The sequence below is a fragment of the Cornus florida genome, unplaced genomic scaffold (genome assembly GCF_030987335.1).
Source record: "Cornus florida cultivar Cherokee Brave unplaced genomic scaffold, ASM3098733v1 CherokeeBrave_3.0.0_Hap2_Chr01, whole genome shotgun sequence".
Taxonomy (NCBI): domain Eukaryota; kingdom Viridiplantae; phylum Streptophyta; class Magnoliopsida; order Cornales; family Cornaceae; genus Cornus; species Cornus florida.
This window is the reverse complement of record NW_026775571.1, coordinates 74,538,455-74,558,417: the sequence shown is the minus strand read 5'-3', so window position 1 is coordinate 74,558,417 and position 19,963 is coordinate 74,538,455. Positions and strand designations below refer to the sequence as shown.

Sequence of the window (19,963 nt, the reverse complement as noted above, 5' to 3'; positions counted from 1 at the left end):
TTGAGCCCAAGCCTATTCTAAGGCAAGATTACAAGCAATCAGAAATTAACCTCTAATTGTACATTGGGTTTTGATAGCCCAAGCGTTGGCGTGTACATTGGGATAAGATTTTATTATTATTTTTGTAAAATAAAATTGAATTTATCTTATTTTTATTACATAGCATTTTTCAAAATTTTCAATCTCTTTGAAATCTAACTAATTAAGAGAATATGCATTATCCCTTATAAAAAATTCAAAATTAAGTCTTAGTAGTTGAAAATGGTTAAGCAAAATATGTATATATAACTTGAATATTAATTTTTAAAAGTTGATAATATTTTGAGAAATATATAAACTTTTCAAATGGAATATCAATTTTGTGAGAAGGGAACAATAATTTTAATCACATCCAACAATCTTAATTATGCAATTATTAGTACTTATTTATTGGTTTTAATTTTTGGCCTCAAAGTCAATTTGAAGCTTTAAACTTAGCATCATCATAAAAAGAAAAAAAAGAAACGTTAGGACAAGACCTGGACTTTTATGGCCGTTAGTCAGCAGCCGACTTGCATCTTCTCTGCTCTCTCTTCTCCGAGCTAACATTCCCTCACTTTCCCGTCAATTTTCCGGCCTACTTTCTCGGGAAATTCCCAATCAGGTACGCCTCTGAAACTCATGTCTAACGCCTACTCATTTTATTGTTCTCTGTTGACCAGGAAAAAATAATTCGTCTGTTTGGTTGCTGAGAAAACGTAGTAGAAAGATACAGATTTATCAAAACTCTGAATGCTAGGTTTTACGGAAAGAAGGAAAAAAAAATCGAAATATAGGATTTCGTTTTTGTACGACTATTCCTCGAAATGAGTTGAGATATTGAATTTGCTTTTTGCAAACGAGAAGTGGAGTAGAGAGTAAATTTAAAACGTTTTTCTGTTAATTAATTTTGTCTCCATTTTCTCGGTCACCAAACGGTTAAATAGAGACCGTCTTTTATGCACATTGTGTTTCAATTACACTGTTCGATAGATTTGCATTCTCGTTTTTGTATAATTTTCTACCAACTGCTTATGTATAAGCTATGAAGTCAATTATTATATATATATATATAATGGTGGAGGTGTTTAGATCAAAGTGCATAATTGAACACAACCATGAATCAATTTGGTTTACCGAAAGGAAATATGGGTGTTCTGTATTAAAGCATTCTTTGTAATAGCTGGTCGTTATAAATTGGGAATGTTGTTAGGGTTTACAGATTTACTTAAAATTCATTTCTCATTACGATTGCCAAAAAAATAAATAATAATAATAATAATAATAAAAGAAAAAATAAATTATAAATTAAAATTAAAATTAAAATATAAAAGTAGAAGGTTAAATGTTTGTTGGCTTGGTAGGTGTTTTCACTGCATCCTTGGTCTTATATTTCTTTTGATTTCATGGTATCCCTTTTAGAATTTGTAAATGTAACTGGTAACTTGAGGATTGGTCAATTCAGAAAGATCCAAATACTAAAGCTTATTTTTATATAGTTAATTTAAAAAACTTAAAATGCTGGTTAATTACTGGTCCACTTATAATTTGGATTGGGAAATTTGAATATCAACTTGGATGGATGAAATCACCTATCTACCAATATCATATTCGAAACCTATGAGAAATTGAGAATTATATAACAATATAAGTTTCTCCCTTTAATTTAATGTTGCTTTTGATTCGGTGGGATTGGGGCCTAACTCAACGCCTACGTTTTGTAGTTCTGCTGGTTTAGATTACCAAGATTTACCTGTTTAACATGCATGATACTAGCTACATTTATTTATTTTTCCATGCTGGGAGGGTTCAAAATTTTAGAAGTGACTTTTTTTTCTTTCTTTTTTTTTTTCTTTTCTTTTTTTGGTTAGGTAAGTACTCACACACATTGTCCACGCCTAGGCTCAAATCCCTCCTCTCTCCCTTTGAGCGAGGGGGGTTACACCATTGGGCTAATGGCCCACTGGTATTAAAAGTGACCTGTTTTGCGGAATGTTGACTCAATTTTTCATATTCCATGGGTTTTGACAGGTTCCTGCACGTATCAGTTAGAATGCCAGCTTTACTTGTTGCCAGGAGGCTGTTTGATATCTATATATATTTGAATAAAGTTTTTTTTAGTTGTTAATTTATGCTCTGATACAATTTATTCTTGGCAAATGTAGCATGAAGATGCAGTTATAAATGGCTTGTTATATTGGACAATAAATTCAAAGAATTCCTAAATTTGCAGAGATTTCCTTTTCATTTCTCATTAAATTTGCACTTTAGCAGTGATGATCACTTGGACGAACTTGACAAATGTAGCATGAAGATGCAGTTATAAATGGCTTGTTATATTGGACAATAAATTCAAAGAATTCCTAAATTTGCAGAGATTTCCTTTCCATTTCTCATTAAATTTGCACTTTAGCAGTGATGACCACTTGGACGAACTTGTGACTAATTGATGGTGGCTTCTCAATGGTCTCTTGAAGTGGCAACATCTTTAAAATAATATTCTGAGTGAGAGTTCTCCATTCATTTAAAGGAGCTCTGATTTTCTCTTCCTACCTTTCTTGGTATGTCTGGCTATACGTATATGTCAAACTGGGCAATACACCCATTTTAATTCCATTGATTAATATCTTGCTTCTAGACCTATTGCTACTGTATTTTATTCCTTTAATGTCTGCCACTCAAAAGAAATTTTGAAAATTTGCACGTCTCTAATGTGTTATCTACGTATGAATTTGGAAAGAATGTGTTCTAATGCAATTATAGAATGCATACTTTAACCAACACCACCATGATTATGTTGAAGTGTCAATTCCAACCCCATGCTAAATATGGCTGGAGAGAGAGAGAGAGAGAGAGAGAGAGAGAGAGATGAGCTCATTTTTGAAATGGTTGAAGTAGCAGCGATTGGAGAGAAAATGAGAGTGAGAGATAACCGATTAAGATGGTTTGGACATGTAAAAGAAGACCAGTAAGTGGACCAGTTAGTGTGCCACTTAGGAAAAATGACATGGTTCACATTGAGAATAATATTAAGAGAAGGGAAAGACCAAAAATAATGTGACTAGAGTTTGTAAGGAAGGATATAATAACATGTGGTTTAACTGATGCTATGGCCAGTGATGGTGCCAGGAGTTTTTTTTTAGTGGGGGTGAACTAGAATAATAAAAAGATAAATTTATAAACCAAGGTAATTAATACAAAAATGTAAATAGTGATCGATAATATTTCTGTTCATTACATTTATAATTGTATTCAATGAGTTTTCACCTTTTGGAAATGTTGTATGACTCATTTTCAGTGTCTTTAAATATATTTCTTCTAATCTATATAATTAAATACGCTCTGCCATGGTATATTTTCTTGTATTAAAAAAAAATACAAACAAGAAATATAAGCCAGCAGACAAACCTAATCACTAAGTAAACACGCTTCTTCCCCCCCTCTCTCTCTCTCTGGTCTTTGTGTTGGATTTTAAGAGCAAGGGTACTTTTATATATATATTTTTGCGTGCATATCCAAATATTAAAAGATAGACAATGCAAAACTAAAATAGCAAAAAAGTTTTGGCTCTACTTTGACATGGTAACTTTTATTTGTTTAAATAGGAGAGAGAGAGGATGGATGGATAGGATAGAGAGTGAGAAAACTAGTGAGAGAGAGTTGATTACTTTTTTCATGACCTAAAACTTTAGTGGGGCCAAGTATATACAGTGTAGATATTGTTTGCTTTGCACACTCTCCTCTCGGTAGGGATGTCCACACGTATAAGTATTCAAACCTCTCCCCCCGAGGCGATGTAGAATGTCACAATCACCCCCTTCTGGGGATCCAGCATCCTCTCTGGCGTGACCCTCATGGGCTTGTGCATGCTCCCCCGTTTTTGGCTGGGGATTGACTCTGATACCATTTGTCACGACCCACCCGCATCGTGTAAATATTGTCCGCTTTGCACACTATCTATGCTCACAGTTTTCAAAATGTGTCTACGTAGTTGGAGATGCTCACATATATAAGTGCCATCAAACTTATGGAAATACACGATTCATATAACCAACCCTAAGTAGTTGAGAAAAAAACTTGGATAAGTTGAGAGATAGAGAGAGAGAGTTTCTTTGTCCTCCTTTATTTTGGGTGGCAGGGGGTAATTCTTTATTTTTTCTATCATTTTCTTTGAGCAAAGCAGAATCAAGAAAAATATGTGAAAAACACATGATATATGAAAGAAGTGGTTCCACTTTGGCATAAACATTGTCAATGTGAAGTGAACAAGAAAGAAGGTTTCAACGAAGGAAATCTCAAAATCGGTAGCACATACTTTATAAGCATCTTAGTAACTTTAATTAGTTTCTTGAATCCAATCCAAAAACTTTTCAAAGAAAATTTATCCTAGTTCCTAGCGTTTAACTTGGAATGACGTTCCACTTCACCCAGGGGGGAAAGTTGTTGCCCCTTATAAGGAAGGACTCCTCTTAACTGTCTTGACGTGTTTTGAAAATCATGAGCCGCAAGAGGGCGCAAAGGGAACAATATTTGCACAGCATGGGGCGGGTCCTAACAAATGGCATCAAAGCAGTCCATAGCCAAAATATGGAGGGGCGTGCCAAGGCCAATGATGGGTAGACCAACTTGGATATTGGGTTCCAAGTGGGGGTGATTATGACGTCCCAAATCGCCTAGGGAGAGAAGTTGCTGACACTTGTAAGGGGGTGTTCCTCCTACCTGTGTAGACACATTTTGAAAACGTGAGTGCCAAGAGGGTGAAAATGGACAAAATCTGCACAATGTGAGGTGGGTCCTAATAGATGGCATCAGAGTTCTGCTAGAATAAGAAACCAAGATTTGTTATAGCCACATGTTTGTATTGGGGGTTTGATTTCTATTCCTTGTTAGGGGCTCATAGTCTCTTACTCTCTGCTGCAATTTTTACTGCAAGTATTTATTTTTGTTTTATGTCTTCTTCTGATTGACTGATTCTGTTACTGTAAGGAAGACTGTGATTCTTAACTTTCAGTACCTTATTGATATATACATTGGACATTGATGTGAGCAATGTGTGATAACTTCATGCATTGTTGGGTTACATCTTAAACTTTAGGGCTAGTCTTTGACTAACATGTTGTTAGAGCTTTGGTTCTGTGAGGTCTGGAATTCAAGTTTCTTTTTGTTTGCGTCTATTCTATTTTGCTTATGAGTCTGCTGTGTACCTCTCTATCCAAGACAATCTCATGTAAGACAATGTGAAAGAGCTTGATACAAATTATTGAGCCCCTTTCTTAATATCGTAAACTTTTGGGAACTAGATGTCTAGCATGGTTTATAGAGCTTTGATTTTGGGAGGTCTTATGTTCCAAGTCTCTCAGTTTGTCTCCTTGCACTTTATCCTATTTGTTATTTTGTTATCTGTTCGTTTGCCAGTCTTTCCACAGGCAAGAGGCGATCACACTTGAGGAAGGGTGTCAGAACTTTGGTAGACACTATTTGATCCGTTCTTTAACCATTTAAGCTTTTCGAGCTAGTTGACTAACACAAAGTTCTAGAATATAATCTAAAACTGGAAGATGAAGAAACAATTTTATCCTTAACAAAAAAAAAAATCCTCTATATTTTGCACTATTGCTTCCACCGCTCTGCATCTAATATTTTCTTATTCACCCCCTATTCTCAGATGTTGTAATATACCTCTGTGATTATTTCTTTCAAGGTTTAACATTATAATCTCAGCTTGTTGTTCTCTCTAATTACCATGTATTATGTTGTAGAACAAATAGCAATCAATGAGGGAACATATGGCCCTTCCACTCCCATTTAAGAAAGCAAATTATGAGAAACAGCATGAATTTGTAATGTTATTTGTTACTAAAACCTCTTATAAGTTCTTCCTAGGCAAGATCATATTATTAAAATCAATTATAGAAGATATGTGTATATATTCTTAGTTCATTTTGTTTAATGATTGACCTACTACGCTTAACCTTTTATGGTTCATAATGATCCTTAGAATTATAATCTGCGTGTCTCTCTCTATTTCTAATTTAATACTTTCTGAGATAGGAGTATGCACACTCTAAACTTCCCCACTTAACTACTTAAGACTACGTAAAGAAAAGAAAAAAATTCAATGAGGCAAACGGTGATAAAAGCTTAGACCTCTGTGGAACTTTGACAGTGATTAAAGGTTGTGTTGCTCTTGGCATTCTGTCTACTTGGCCTTTGATATATAATTTGACATGTGAATCATTGGCAAGAATGTTGTAGCCATATGAGAAGTGCATCAATTTTTTATAATCTGTTTAGGTGCTCCCATTTGGTTATATGGGTGAAAATAAGGATGCATTTTAAAGAAAAATATAACATAATTTGATGAGATTACGCGGTTGATTGATGGTAATCACCCTATAGCAACACATGTGAATGCTAGTAATTTGATGAGCTTACGCAGTTGATTGATAGTAATCACCCTATAACAACAAATGTGAATGCTATAGTGACAAGAATGCAAAAAGAAACAAAGAAAAGAAAAGAAATGGACTAGAGATTAGTGCACTAATATCTGAACTTAGGGGATGAAGTACTATAAGAAATTATTTTTTCTTTTGTTCTTTAAGAAACAAAGTTTTTTGAAATCATTTGTCCATGACTTGCATTCCCATGGAATTTAGATGATATCGCACATGATATATGCTTTTATTCTGGGATTTGGCAGATGGACGAAAAAGAAGATGGGGATTTCTTTCGCAGCCTCCGGAAGAAAGAGCTTCAAGAATTGTGCAAAAAATATGGTTTATCTCCTTATAAGACAAAACCCAATTTGGTGGATTCTCTGAACTCTTACTTTGAGGTAAATGTTAAGAGCAAGTACTTTCTGTTTGCAACTTGAAACTATCACAACAAAAGCGAGCCAATTATTTATCCCACTGTCCTCTCTAACATATGCTTATGTATACTTCTGTTTTATTTATGTCTGTAATTTTCATTTTGGTATTTGAGGGGGGTAATAATCAATTGATATGTCATATTTTGCTAATTTTCCTTGAAGGGAATGGCGAAAATGGAATATATCTAGTGAAAGCATCTTGTATGAAGTCTCTCCTTTTTGCATTTTCCTACCCCCCCTAAAACTTTTATGTGTCATTATGGTCATTACAGAGAGATGCTCTAACATGGAAACTTAAGTGAAATATTAATCCTGTCAAATATGGTACAGGAAGATTTGGGTGCCACGTATGGCATTTTTTTAGAAGAATTATTACCCCTATAATCTAAGTGCTTGCAAGAGTATCCTTTCTGGGCAAACAAACTGCCTAGCAATCAAATTCTAACTCACTATATTTATGCACATTGGGTGTAGCTGCACTATAGTGTAGGGCTGAAATGAACTGCTCTGGCTGAGCTAAGTGTAAAGCTCGTTCAAGTTCCTTCAGCTATATAAATTTATCAAGCTTGAGCCCTAGTCAAGGATTCTTTTACAGAGTAGCCAAGACTGAACTGAATGGAACTGGGCTCACTTGAACTCGTAAAATGGGCTTCCTTACCAGTGTGATGGTCTTTTGATCTTCGTTGAAAAAATCAGATTGGTCAAATGTCTCTTAGCTTGTACTTAAGTTTTGTATAATTTCTGATGCCACCTTACGTAGAGAGGACGAACAAATCTTCGAATGCAGCAAGTATTGAAACGAAACAAAAGAATGCTGCAAGAGAAAAAATGTGTTTAAGCAAACTCTTGTTGCTGCAAAATTATCTCATAAACTAGAATGATCCCAAACTCCAGCAATCACAAGGCTTTATAGAGTTTTCCTACATAATCTCAGCCATTATTGGCTTGACTACCAAACATAAATTAGGACTAAAATATGAAAGCTGCTAAAAAGATAACAAAATTCCTGATAATCAGAAATTTCTTGAAAAATCTGGTTCTCATTGCCCTTCCCCCAGTTCTTTCCTTTTTGGATGTTCCCAACATAGTAGGAAATCTTCCCCTGGGTCCACGGGCACATCAATTTCTCATCATGTACTTATTTACTTGTCTATTTTCTCATCTTTTACTTGTAGTTTCTAGTCAAGTTTCTATCATTTCTTGTTTGATGTAACCTGATTCCCATGATTTTTTTTTTCTAGCATGAGGAGGGAAAAAGCAATGCATTTTTTCTTTTAGAAAAATAGATTTTAGTGACCAAAATTGAAAAAAATTGCTTTAGAGTGATCTTAAACTCAAGAAAAGATAAATAGTAACCAAACTTAAAAAATAATTGCCAATAGTGGCTTTTTAAACTTTAATGTTCTTTTTTTTTTTTTTTTGATAAATAAAATGTATTAGAAAGCGTTCAAAAGAGGAACGCATCCCAAGAGATATACAAGAAACCAAACAAAAAGCCTTATGGACCCAAAGAACCCCAAAAGTCCATAATCTCATCTAAAGATTTACAATTCCCCATCACCCACCTAAAAAGAGAACTAATAATAGCAAATTTCAGCGCCCCGATGGAGGTTTCCTCCCCATCAAAAGATCTTTTGTTTCGCTCTTTCTAGATGATCCACCAAACACAAAGGGGGGTCACCCTCCAACAGACACGATCATGGGCCCCCACCCGTTGGCCAAAACCCAATTGATGTCAAAAAGACCAAAAATAAGACTCCAGCTATCATAAGCCATAGGACAATGCAAGAGAAGGTGATCCACAGGCTCTCCATCATTCTTACACATACAACACCAGTTGATTGTGATCTGTCTTTTCTTTCTGAAATTGTCTAGAGTCAGAATCTTACCCAAAGCCGCAGTCCAAACAAAAATGCCACCCTGAGAGGAACCTTCGAATGCCAAACCGTCTTCCACGGGAAACTAGAACCATGAAAACCGGCGAGGCAAAGGAAAAAAGAACGAACATCAAACCTCCTCGAGGAGAAGGCATCCAAACCAAGGAGTCAGACCCTCTACCATCCACATCCCGTCTATACAAAAGATCCAAAAGGCCAAAGACATCCTAAAGTTCCCAATTCTGGAAAGAACGCCGAAAACGCACAACCCACGTAATCCTTCCGCTACCAAGCCGATAACAATCCGCTACCATAGCATGTTTATCTGCAGCAATCCTAAAAAGTCTTGGAAACAACTGAGACAAAGGGCAATCCCCACACCAATAATCATCCCAGAACTGAACATCCCTGCCTTCCCGAACTTTGAACCTAATATGCTTAGACAGCTCGTCCCATGCGAATAGATTTCCACACTCCCACGCCAGCAACAGATCTAACCGGCCTGGAAGACCATCCCACTCTATTAATGTCTTAAATACCCTTCTATTAAGAAAACTCTTCCCACGGCAAGTCTCTAACAAAGAACAGACTGTCCCTATGATGGACTCATTCGTGACCATTTTAAATGGTTGGGCCACAGAAGCTGCAGTGGTGGAGCTTGTGGTGGATGGTTGTGCTAGTATTGTTGATCTTAGATCATTTAGTCCAGCCAGATTTGTCAGCATGAGAGAGCAGTTGATCTAATTTTGAATAGATGTATCAGGTGCAGTGATGAGATGAGTAAAGTACCCTTGCCTTCCTACAGAGTGATCGTCTGAACTGTTTGGCCAACACAGTTCATTTTTAGGCAATGTTGTTTGTAATGCCATACAAATGGGTATGAACAGATTAGCAAAATTTTGACCTAGGCAGATGTATGGAACTCAGGAGTCTAATTGTTCCTCTACATTGATGTTTCATTGTCCATGATAATGGGGATCAGTTTCAGTAATGAGATGGTACGATCCATGCTTGTGACCATTGGTAGTTGAAAAAGCTATCATAAAGCTCTGTCGGGACTCAAATTTGTGTTGTGATTTGGGTTTCCTTCTATTCTGACCCACCATCCTCTGCCACCCCAGCTAGGTTGGTTTAAAACCTTGTTGCAGCTTGTTCTGGGCTAAAGCCCTGCTGTTGGGGGGGGGGGGGGGGGGGGGGGGGGGGGGGGTGTTTGTTGGGGTAGTATATAATTTAAATATATAATGTTTTTAATACAAGTCTAATATATATTCATAAGAGCATGTTTATCATGAGAACACTCTCACTTGGTTACATCCTTCGTTAAATTAGAGGCTGAGATTACCATAACAGCATTGCAGTCCTACCGTTATAAGTGCACAAGTTTAGTTAGAGTGCCTTCATCATAATTTTTTCCCATTCTTAATATAACCTAAATAATGAGGAACATACGATCTAAAAAATGAAAATAAAACAACTAAAAGAAATAAGACGAAGAAACTAATACATAAAGGAAAAGAAATAGAAAGAAGAACAAACTGTCAGCCGATAAATGAGGCTGTTATGTCCCGAGCATCCCTTCTTCTCTCTTGAATTCATATGGATAATAGATATTATATATATATGTTGTAGCAAGGATTATCACAATAATGGAATTACTTTTTTGTTAGCTTGATTTGAATTTTCTAAAAGAAGAATAAAAAAGTGTGTAATGAATTTGGAGGGGTCACGTGTAATACTAACTCTTTCCAATAATTCTTCATTTCTCAAGTTATTTATCCACTGATGTTGATTAAAGAGAAATAGGCTCACCAGTTATGAAGACGCATCAGGTCTCTTTCAAAACATATATTTTACCATGAAGATAGAATTCTTTATGATGGCATGTCGTTGAACATAATTCCTTAACATAGCAAACATAGTGGGGCATAGTCTGGCTGCTTCTGTGGTTGCTTAAGCTTGGATTTTTAGGCATCGGAACTTGGCATCCAAGGTCAAATTTGGCTTCTTTAGGCTGGTGGGCTAGGTTAGAAGCGACTGCCAATGCTCGGAATGCGGTCATAAGCTTTGGCCATGTCAAATTTCAAGGGTTGACTGAGCAATGACCACTGCACCCTTGGGTGGGGGGTAGATTTTGAACAATAATAAGATAAAAGAAATACTTTAAATTAAAGAAGTGGGAAAATTTTGGTAGAGAAATGACATCCACACTCCACAAAAGGCACTCTCACATTGCATTCTTTGTGAAAAACATAATGAAACAATTGTCCTACAAAAGCACTCTCACACTTCACAATTGTCCCAAAAACTATTCTTACATTCCACTTTTGTAATAGATGCGCAAAAAATTAAAATTGAAGAAAAAATTGAGTAGGGCAGCTGCTCCCAGTGGGCATTAGGTGGCTCTGCCACTGGTCATTTGCATATTTTGGTTTTACCTTTATTCAAGTTACGTTTCTAGACTCCTAAAACTATGATAAAGTACCATGAACTGGCTTCCTTTCAAGTTAACATTCTTTTAAACTAAAACTTGAAGAATTAATTTTTTGAGTCATTCCACACTAAACTGGATTTCTGACCTTCTTGTTATATTTTAATTGTTTTTCTAATGTAAAATTAACATTAAATTTATGGGCACATCTACTTTTTCGGGCATTTGGTTCACTTCATTTATTATTAATGATTCATACTTGTCTAAAAAAACGAGCTTAAATATCATGTGTGTGTTACAACCATTATCAAAATTTGACAAACTTGCAGAAGAAGAAGTTGAGTTCACTATCCACAGTGGGAAGGTCAAATTGCCATTCTACATCACTTGTGCCACAGCTGCAGTTTGGAGCACAATCTATTGGAATGGTGGTGGACACGAAAAGAGGTTTGCACCTTTTACTGATTGCCTTATCAGTCTCTGTTTCCAATTTTGCAGAACTGAAAATATGTAGAACTGCATAAAAAATTGGATGCTTCACTGCTTCTATTGCAGATAACGGCGGAATCATAACTTGTTCCAGAAAGGAGGATAACAGAGAAAATAATTGTACGACTGTTAAATGCAATGGAATTGGAAGTTGCATGGATGTTGAAACTCATGCCAAGGTGTGAATCTTTTCCATGATTGTACATCTTTTATATGACAACAAAATTAGTGGTATCCTAAGTTATTTCTACCCATCCATACTCTGTGCTTCTTTTGATTTATTCACGAGAGCTCGTACAGCAGGTTTTATTGACTCAAGATTCAATAATCATCATTATAGGCTTTGCAAAGATATTATTTTCTTTCCCCTTTAATCAATTATAGGCATGGCTATAATTCTGCTGTACCTGTATCACCACCTTGAATTAACCCCCATGTGCCATCTTTCACCTGACTGGCCCTTGCCGTAGAAAGGCATTTTCTTGCTACCTTATTCATTCACAAACAATAGGAATTGCTTCTTTTTCCAAATTGCATGTGCAAAGTTCTTTTGAATGCAAATTTTCACTTGGGTAAAAGAAAATGGCAAAACACGGACCCTTTCAAACCAGTTGCACACCTTCCATTTGACATGAACTTTTCTTGCTCCTGAATTTACAGAAAGCTGATCCTCATTTAATCATTTTATTTGTGTCAACTTAGGCATCAGGTAATGAAGTTTCTGAAGATTCTGGGTGCTACATGTATGATATGCGAGAGGCATCCCACTCTGGCAAGAACAATCTGGCTTTTCTGAGAGAGACTGGGATGGGTAATATGCCTCAAATTCAGCGAAGAAATGTAGATCTTGGTGCAAATTCAGCAGAGAATGCCTCGACTTCCTCTATTAAATCTTCTAAAGCACTTCCTTCTTTTGAGTTCTATGTTAGGTCAGCAGAGGGAATTAACCTCTTTGTTGATTTAAATTCAAGCCCTTCAGATTGGTCTAGGAGATTTGAAAATGAGGTTTGCATGTTTCAGAACGAGAACAAATTTCAAAGTTTTCGTGAGGAGCTTGAACAATTAGGAAATAGTCAAAAACAAACAAGTACATTTTTACAGAATACAGATTCAGACCATGAAATAAACAATGGCCATGTAATAATAAAATCTTCTCTGAATTCAATTATTAGAGGAAATGGTCATGTGGAATTTGATCACCCAGATGGAGATGATGAGACTTTGGGGGCCACTGCAATAAAGCCACACAGTGATGCTACAGAAACATCTTCACCTTTAGAGGGAAAAAAAGAACTACTGCTCTTATCTAGACTCAATTCTGATGCAACGGTTCAAATGATTTCTGGTATGGAATCTTGTCTGGGAGATGAAGAAACAAAACCTCTTGATTCAAATGTTCCTGATACTCCCCAGACAAAATTAGTGCGCAATTCTGGTGTAAGCTTGACATCCGATGCTCCTGAGAGTCTTAACACGTTGGAGCATCAAAATCCAAAGCTTGGTGATGAAAATTGTGAGAGCTTAATGTTTCAGAACAGCAGTCCTGCGAACGCTAATGCAGTGCCTGCTGGATGTTCAGGTATTTGTTCTGTAGAGATGCAGTTGTCCGAAGCTGCCAGTCATAGAAAAGATGCATCATATTCTTCTTGTGAAAATAACTCTTCCGCATATTTGGTTGATACAATGCACAATATGGAAACAAGAGATGGTGGATTAGCCAATCCAAATGAAGTTAATCAAGACTCTTCTAGTAACCATATGCCTGCACATGCTGATGTATTGGTATTGTCCTTTTTCATTGACCTTCCTGATCTTGCAATAAGTTTCTGGAACATATTTGAAATACAACTAATGTATCCCTAGTTTTTCTTTATTTCACCAAGATAATTCGTAACAAGAATTGTACTGAATGCAGGAAAGGAATGACCTCATCAGAGGGATGGAAACTTCAGAGTAATTAATCTTCTCAAAGAAAGTCCATGTTATGGTAATTTATATGATTTGGTAATTTAAGCACGTACTTATTTGCCTTTCAGATGCTTGGGTTTCAATAAGTGTTCAGAGGAAAGATCCAAGGATTGGCTATCTGATGATGGGCCTAAGAGAAAGAGTCAAGATGGGAAATATCAAGCTGACTATTCTCAACCTGAAAGAAAGATTTTAAGAAGCTCAAAGCGTCTTTCTGGGGAAGTCCTTCCCAGAAGATCCATGCGGCTGGTCTCTAAGGTTCAAGTTCATTTCCCTTGACACTCCTTTGACCATGTAAATAATAAGAGAGTCATTAATTTGAGATAAGTGATTCCATTTGTTTCTCTTAGCTTTAAAAGGATTCTAAATTGTTACATGTATAAGATAATTTTTCGCTTTCAACAAGGTACTGTCCTTCTAGTGATGACCGTTTTCTACGAATGAAAGACACCAATAATATGTCTTGGATTTAAAAAGGACAAATTGAAGGCTGGCTGATCTAAGTATCTTGGAAATAAGAGTCATGAAGGCTGGCTCGTCTTCAGATGTCTTGGAAATAAAATGACATGATGTCATTTCCACATGCTATTTAAAGAGTCTCTTATTTTACAAATAAGGGGGGAACTGCCAGAAACTACAAAAGACTTCGTATTATTTTGTATAGGGGGGAAAAATAAGGAAGAAAGAAAAAGATAACGTGGAGTGCACACTTGGCCAGGAGACGTAGTTAGCTCTATTTTGAAAGTTAGCCTCTCTTACCATCACGTTATGTTCATCGACTACACCATAAAGTTTTGTTTTCCTTGGTTTGTTTAACCTGAGGACAAGAAAAATTGCAAAATTTTATTATGATATATAATTTTTTTTTTGGGGGGGGGGGGGGGGGGTGGGGGGGGGTTGTTGGGTTTGTGTTGGGGTTGGTTGGGGTTGGTTGGGTTGTGTGACTACCAAAGGTGAAAAGTGCGCTTCATGTAAAATTTTCAATTTGTCCTTTTCTAGTTATCATGCTCTGCATCTCACTGACTTGATATAGTTCCTAATTGTGCACCCTGGAAGTATTTTGGCCCGGGTTTATTATATTCATAATTATCTCACCAGTTGTGAAATGTCTTTCTGCAACTTGATTTTGTTCAAAAAGCTCTATTTTTACATGGAATTATTGCCATTTGCAAAATACCCCATCCTGCCTTTCAAAATTTATTATAATGAGGATTATTTAAGTGTCATTATCTCATGCTTCCAAATTATATATATATATATATATATATATTTGTTTGTAACATTGCTCGTGTCACTGACAATAAAATTCTTGATTAATAGCTTGAAAATATTGTTTTGATGTATAATTAAACTCTTACTTTTTTGCTCCCTGGTCCTTATGTGAATCCATGCAGGTAGGCTATTAATCTTGAGTTTAATCATACAAAGAAGCCTATATTAAAGTAATATTTGATACGATAATCGCATGTGTACTTTGAAGTTCATAGTAAACTTAATGCTTGCTTGTGAAGATATTCCAAGATTAGGTGATCCAAGCCGTTGATTAGGAGAGTATCAGAGAAATCTTTTAGTAGGTGTCTAAATCTGGTATCTGCTTCAGTGACTTGATAACTGAGAGGTATTATTGAAGTATTCTAACTATATTACGTTCATGGTAAACTTAATGCTTGCTTGTGAAGATATTCCAAGATTAGGTGATCCAAGCCGTTGATTAGGAGAGTGTCAGAGAAATCTTTTAGTAGGTGTCTAAATCTGGTATCTGCTTCAGTGACTTGATAACTGAGAGGTATTATTGAAGTATTCTAACTATATTAAAATTCAAACAGTCTAATGAATACAACAGTGAAAGTGTAATCTCAATTTAACTTGACAAAATGTGTTCCCAATTTCCTACTTTTAAGCATATGATACATGAATCCTGTTTTGCTATATGCTCTATAGGGAGATAAATTCATAATACCACATCTTTCCTTACCATCTCAACTTATGTCAGTTTTGGTCTTCCCCTTTCTAACATTACCTTCTTCATTGTGGTTATCTATGGCCAAATCATCGATTCATCGTATTAAGGTTTTTCTTTCTCATGTTATCTTCAATTAGAATTAGTGCTATTTTAATGTTGAACTTATGGTCATATTAGTAAACAGACTGAGGATAGAAGCATCTATTTGCAGTTGATTCAATTATTATTTGTAGCTAAAGGCCTCTGAAGTAGAATCTAAAAGACTCAACTAAACTCCACAAAGCCTTTTTTCCAACTACTTAGGGTTGGTTACATGAATCATATTTTCCCATTCCGCTCTATCTAACGCTATATCTCAATCAAACCACATGTTATTATATCCTTCCCTACTAACTCTACCCATATTAACTTTAGTCTTCCCATTCCCCTAGCATTACTCTCAATGTGAACCATGTCAGCTGTTCTTATTTGGGATTAATGGTAGATGTTTAATTGCCAAGCAAAGTGATTGTTAAGAGGTTAAAGATAAGTTTATTCGTATTTAGATGAGACTCACTTTCAGCTGATGCTTTTTAATGTATTTGTGGGGTCATTAAATATTTTTCTTTTCTTTTTTCCTTTCTTTTTTTTTTACCCTGTTTTAGGAGCTTTTATAATTATTTCAGTTCTAAAACTTGCATTTAATCAAGCCTTTTGTCTAGCAAATGTAGGAGTACTAGATGGAAGTGATGTTATTATTTTATAAATTATAACAGATGGTGATTCTTACCCATTAATTTGACCTTGACATAACCATCTGATTACAGGTTGGTGGGGCTGCTATGTAGAAAAGGGATTTATTTGTACTTTTGTAGTCAAGTTCTAGTTGAGTTGACTTACAACCTGCAAATTTGTTTATCAAATGTATAAAGTAATTTTTTTTAGTGCGGGGGTGGGGGGGAACAAAAAAGATAGACCTAAATTTGTTCGTCAACTATGTCATAAAACCCAAGTAAAATCCAACTTGTTTCTCACTATTTCAAGTCAATAACATAGATATTAAAAAGTTAGAAACATGGAGAAAAACTTTAGAAGCAAAAGGTTAAAAATTAGTTAAACTAAAACAAAATATATGGAATGTAAATTTGATAAAGTAGCAGAGATTACAATTCAAGATCAAGGAGTTACTCAATTTCTTTACTTAGATGGTGATGTAATAAGTAGGATTGAAGCAGGATGGAGAAAAGGGAGGCAAGTTAGTTGTATCCTATGTGACAAAAGAATTTTGAATAAACAAAAAGAAAAAATTCTATAGGATGGTGATTCAATTAGCGAAATGAGGATGCTACGATGGATGATAGGAAAGACTAGGAGAGATAAGATTAGTAATGAACAAGTGAGGGAAAAGTTACTAAATATGATTTCAAAAATTTAATATTAGACGAGACATGGTGTGTAATAGGAATGAATGGAAAAAGAATATTCATGTGGCCGACCACTCCATATGGGATAAAGGCAAGCATGATGATGATGAAAATAGAAATTAAAAATATACAAGGAATTGATTTCTTTTTTTGGTGTCAAATTTGTCTGAAAACCAAATCCAATTCCATTATCTAGAGTAGCTCGTTCAAATCAAACTTTTCTATCTGGAATGTAGCAAATTGGCATACCAAAGTTTGTCATTTGTAGATAAACATATATAAAACATGCTAGAAGTACGTTTTTCTATATATGCACATGTGCACTTCACATGCTGCATATGCGAACGACAAAATTATTTTTATTTTGCCAGTGTTCCTAGATTATGCTTCAGTGAAGTCCTGGTTTCATGTCATTTTGCATTATTTCTGCTTCACTCAATGCCTTCACAATCTTTACTTTCAGTGAGTTCCTGCACATCTCGGCTGCTTTAGAAGTGTTGGCTTAGAAGACCTTATACTCTACTGCACAAATGCTGGAACACAGAATTAGTAAGTTCCGAGATTTTATCCATCTCTCTCTTCCAATACAATGAGTTGTGGAGAAATGCCTAGATGGAGATGAATCTATTTAATTGTTTTCTTATGATAGCAATTGAACTGAAGTTGCATATCCCTAATTATTGACCAATATTTGATGTGTCTTTCAATGCAACTATCCCATGGAATTGTGCCTTCGGAAGCTATAAAATGCAAAACTTTTTGAGTTTGTTTCTAACTCTCAAAATTTTACAAAATGACTTCATTCAATTTTTTTACTGTCATCATCAGTGATGTATTGATTTTCTCTAATGGCTATATCACATGGGATTGTGCCTTCAAAAGCTAGAGAACACAAAAATGAATGCATTTGAACTTTTGAAGTGAGTTTGCCCGTTTCTTTACAGACGATTGATCTTAAAATTTTCTTAAATGACTTCGTTTTGTGTGTTTGACTCCAATTCTTATTGATGAACTCATTTTTGTGATATATTTATGTGCAATGGAATTTTGCCTTCAAATGCTGTAAAACAAGAAATGGAATGTTCTATTCCATAGGACACCAAAATCTTCCTTTAACTGTTTGTTTGAGTTTTCAAATAACATTCTTTGCAGTGAATTGTTTTTCTTTAGTGGCTATATTCCTGGATTGTGCCTTCAGAAACTATATAACACAAAATGGAATACAGAATGTATTTGTGTGCTTTTTTTTTTTTTTTTTTTGCAAATTTTATCAACTGATTTTTGAGTTTTTCTCACACCTGTTTTCTGTTATGGGCTACGTGCAATGCACTTTTGCCTTCAAAAGCAGAACGGTTCTCTTTTCTTGGGATGTTTAATTCTTCCTTCATTCATTTGAGTTTAAGTTTCATTCTTTGTGATGAATTGATTTTCTCTAATAGATATATCCATAGAGCTGTGCCTTCAAAAGCTATAGAATAAAAAATGCAATGCTGAATGCATTTGAAGTGAGTTTGCTTGTTTCTTTGCTATTGGCAATAACTCTTTGAATTTTATCAAGTGACTACGTTTTGATCATTTGCATTTCTAGTGATGCATTTTTTTTTCTTTTCCTGAATCTTTTCTAGTGATGCACTGATTTTTGTATGTCACATGGAATTATGCTTTCAAAATTTGTAGAATAAAGAATGAAAAGGTTATATTTCTGAGGTGGCAGTAAAATCTTTCTTTTAACTGTTCTGTTATAATATCCTTGTAGAGCCATCCCTGCTGCAAGTTTAGACCAACTGTCGCAGAATGCCCACTATTTACTTTGAATTTCAAAATACATTACCTCTACCAACAAATGTCAATGTGCTGCAGGTTGCTGAATTTATTGGGAAATATTTGCCCCCCCCCAGGAATAATAAATCTTCAAGATCATGCTCCGAGTTGCTTTTTTTTTTTTTTTTCTTCTTCGTAATTTTCTCCTTTACAGCCATTACAAAGCGTGTTAGAACTTTTACTTCTTCTTTTTGTTGTTGCTGTGGATTTTCTCTATATTCGGTCATGAATAATTTGTTTGTAAACATTTACTTGTGTATTCATTTGAGACTTGAATCCTCAACTTTCTATTTTAGAAGGTCGAGGAGATACCACTAGGCTACAAGCCTTTGTGGTATATTCATTTGGAATTCACTTGTTTATTCTTTTAGTACATTTAATTGTAAAGATTTCTTTGAGAGACTTGAAATTTATATACAAAACTTGTTACATTAGCTGCTCAGGCCTTGTATTTTGTGGCAGAGATGATCTGATACAAGTAATTCGCTGTCTGATTATTGCTAGAACTTGAATGGGGTTGAAGATGATCTGATTGCATAGTTGCAGGTTGCTAATCTGTGGGCATTTTTGTTAGCTATCATTCATAAAGATTTACGTGAGCTGTGATTCTTAAGGTTTTAGAATCTAGTTCGTGTTCTTATTTTTGTCTCTACACATGCATTTGGAAGCAATTCCAAGTAAAATTTTACATCAGCATAGTTTTATATTCCACTTTTTGCCTCCCAAGTGAAATTTTACACGAACGTAGAATCGTTTTCCATTATTTGGCTTCTTGACACGGAGATTGCTTAATCTGCTTAGTCCGGCGATGAACAGTTTGTCATCTTGGTGATAACTGCTAAATGCTGAGGTGAAATCAGTTTCCACCTTCTGGGAAGAAGTTGTAGGCCATTTTCTTTCTGGGAGATTTTTAAGATTAGTGAGAGGCACTGTGTGTAAACAGAGCATGCCTTAGTGTTCCATCTCACCTGAGGGACTCGACTCTGTGTGTGTGTGTGTGTGTGTGTGATATTAATGCAAAGCTGCATAACAATAATGCATTATAAAATGCTTAGGGGACTTGACTCTCTCTCTCTCTCTCTAGAAGTTTTGACTCATGCTAAAAATGTTGCAACAATGACT

General features: G+C 35.4%; 1 protein-coding gene across 2 annotated transcripts; it reads left to right on the top strand.

Moving 5' to 3' along the window:
* Positions 1-429: 429 nt before the first annotated feature.
* On the top strand, positions 430-19,228 carry LOC132301214 (uncharacterized). Of its 2 annotated transcripts, XM_059798491.1 has the most exons (10): positions 430-643; positions 2,435-2,579; positions 6,722-6,856; positions 11,527-11,644; positions 11,753-11,865; positions 12,389-13,468; positions 13,602-13,639; positions 13,723-13,912; positions 17,484-17,569; positions 18,881-19,228. In XM_059798491.1, the coding sequence occupies exons 3-9, from the start codon at positions 6,722-6,724 to the stop codon at positions 17,484-17,486; spliced, it is 1,677 nt and encodes a 558-aa protein (XP_059654474.1). In that variant the 5' UTR covers positions 430-643; positions 2,435-2,579; the 3' UTR covers positions 17,487-17,569; positions 18,881-19,228. The 2 variants fall into 2 exon arrangements, with proteins under 2 accessions (XP_059654474.1, XP_059654477.1); XM_059798494.1 differs by lacking the exon at positions 2,435-2,579.
* The last annotated feature ends 735 nt before the right edge of the window (positions 19,229-19,963 follow it).

Excerpts from the sequence above, each read along its gene's own strand:
- LOC132301214 (XM_059798494.1), top strand. The coding sequence starts at position 6,722 with ATGGACGAAAAAGAAGATGGGGATTTCTTTCGCAGCCTCCGGAAGAAA. Across the intron at positions 13,469-13,601 it reads CTGCACATGCTGATGTATTG|GAAAGGAATGACCTCATCAG; the intron begins GTATTGTCCTTT and ends TACTGAATGCAG. Across the intron at positions 13,640-13,722 it reads AGAGGGATGGAAACTTCAGA|ATGCTTGGGTTTCAATAAGT; the intron begins GTAATTAATCTT and ends TTTGCCTTTCAG.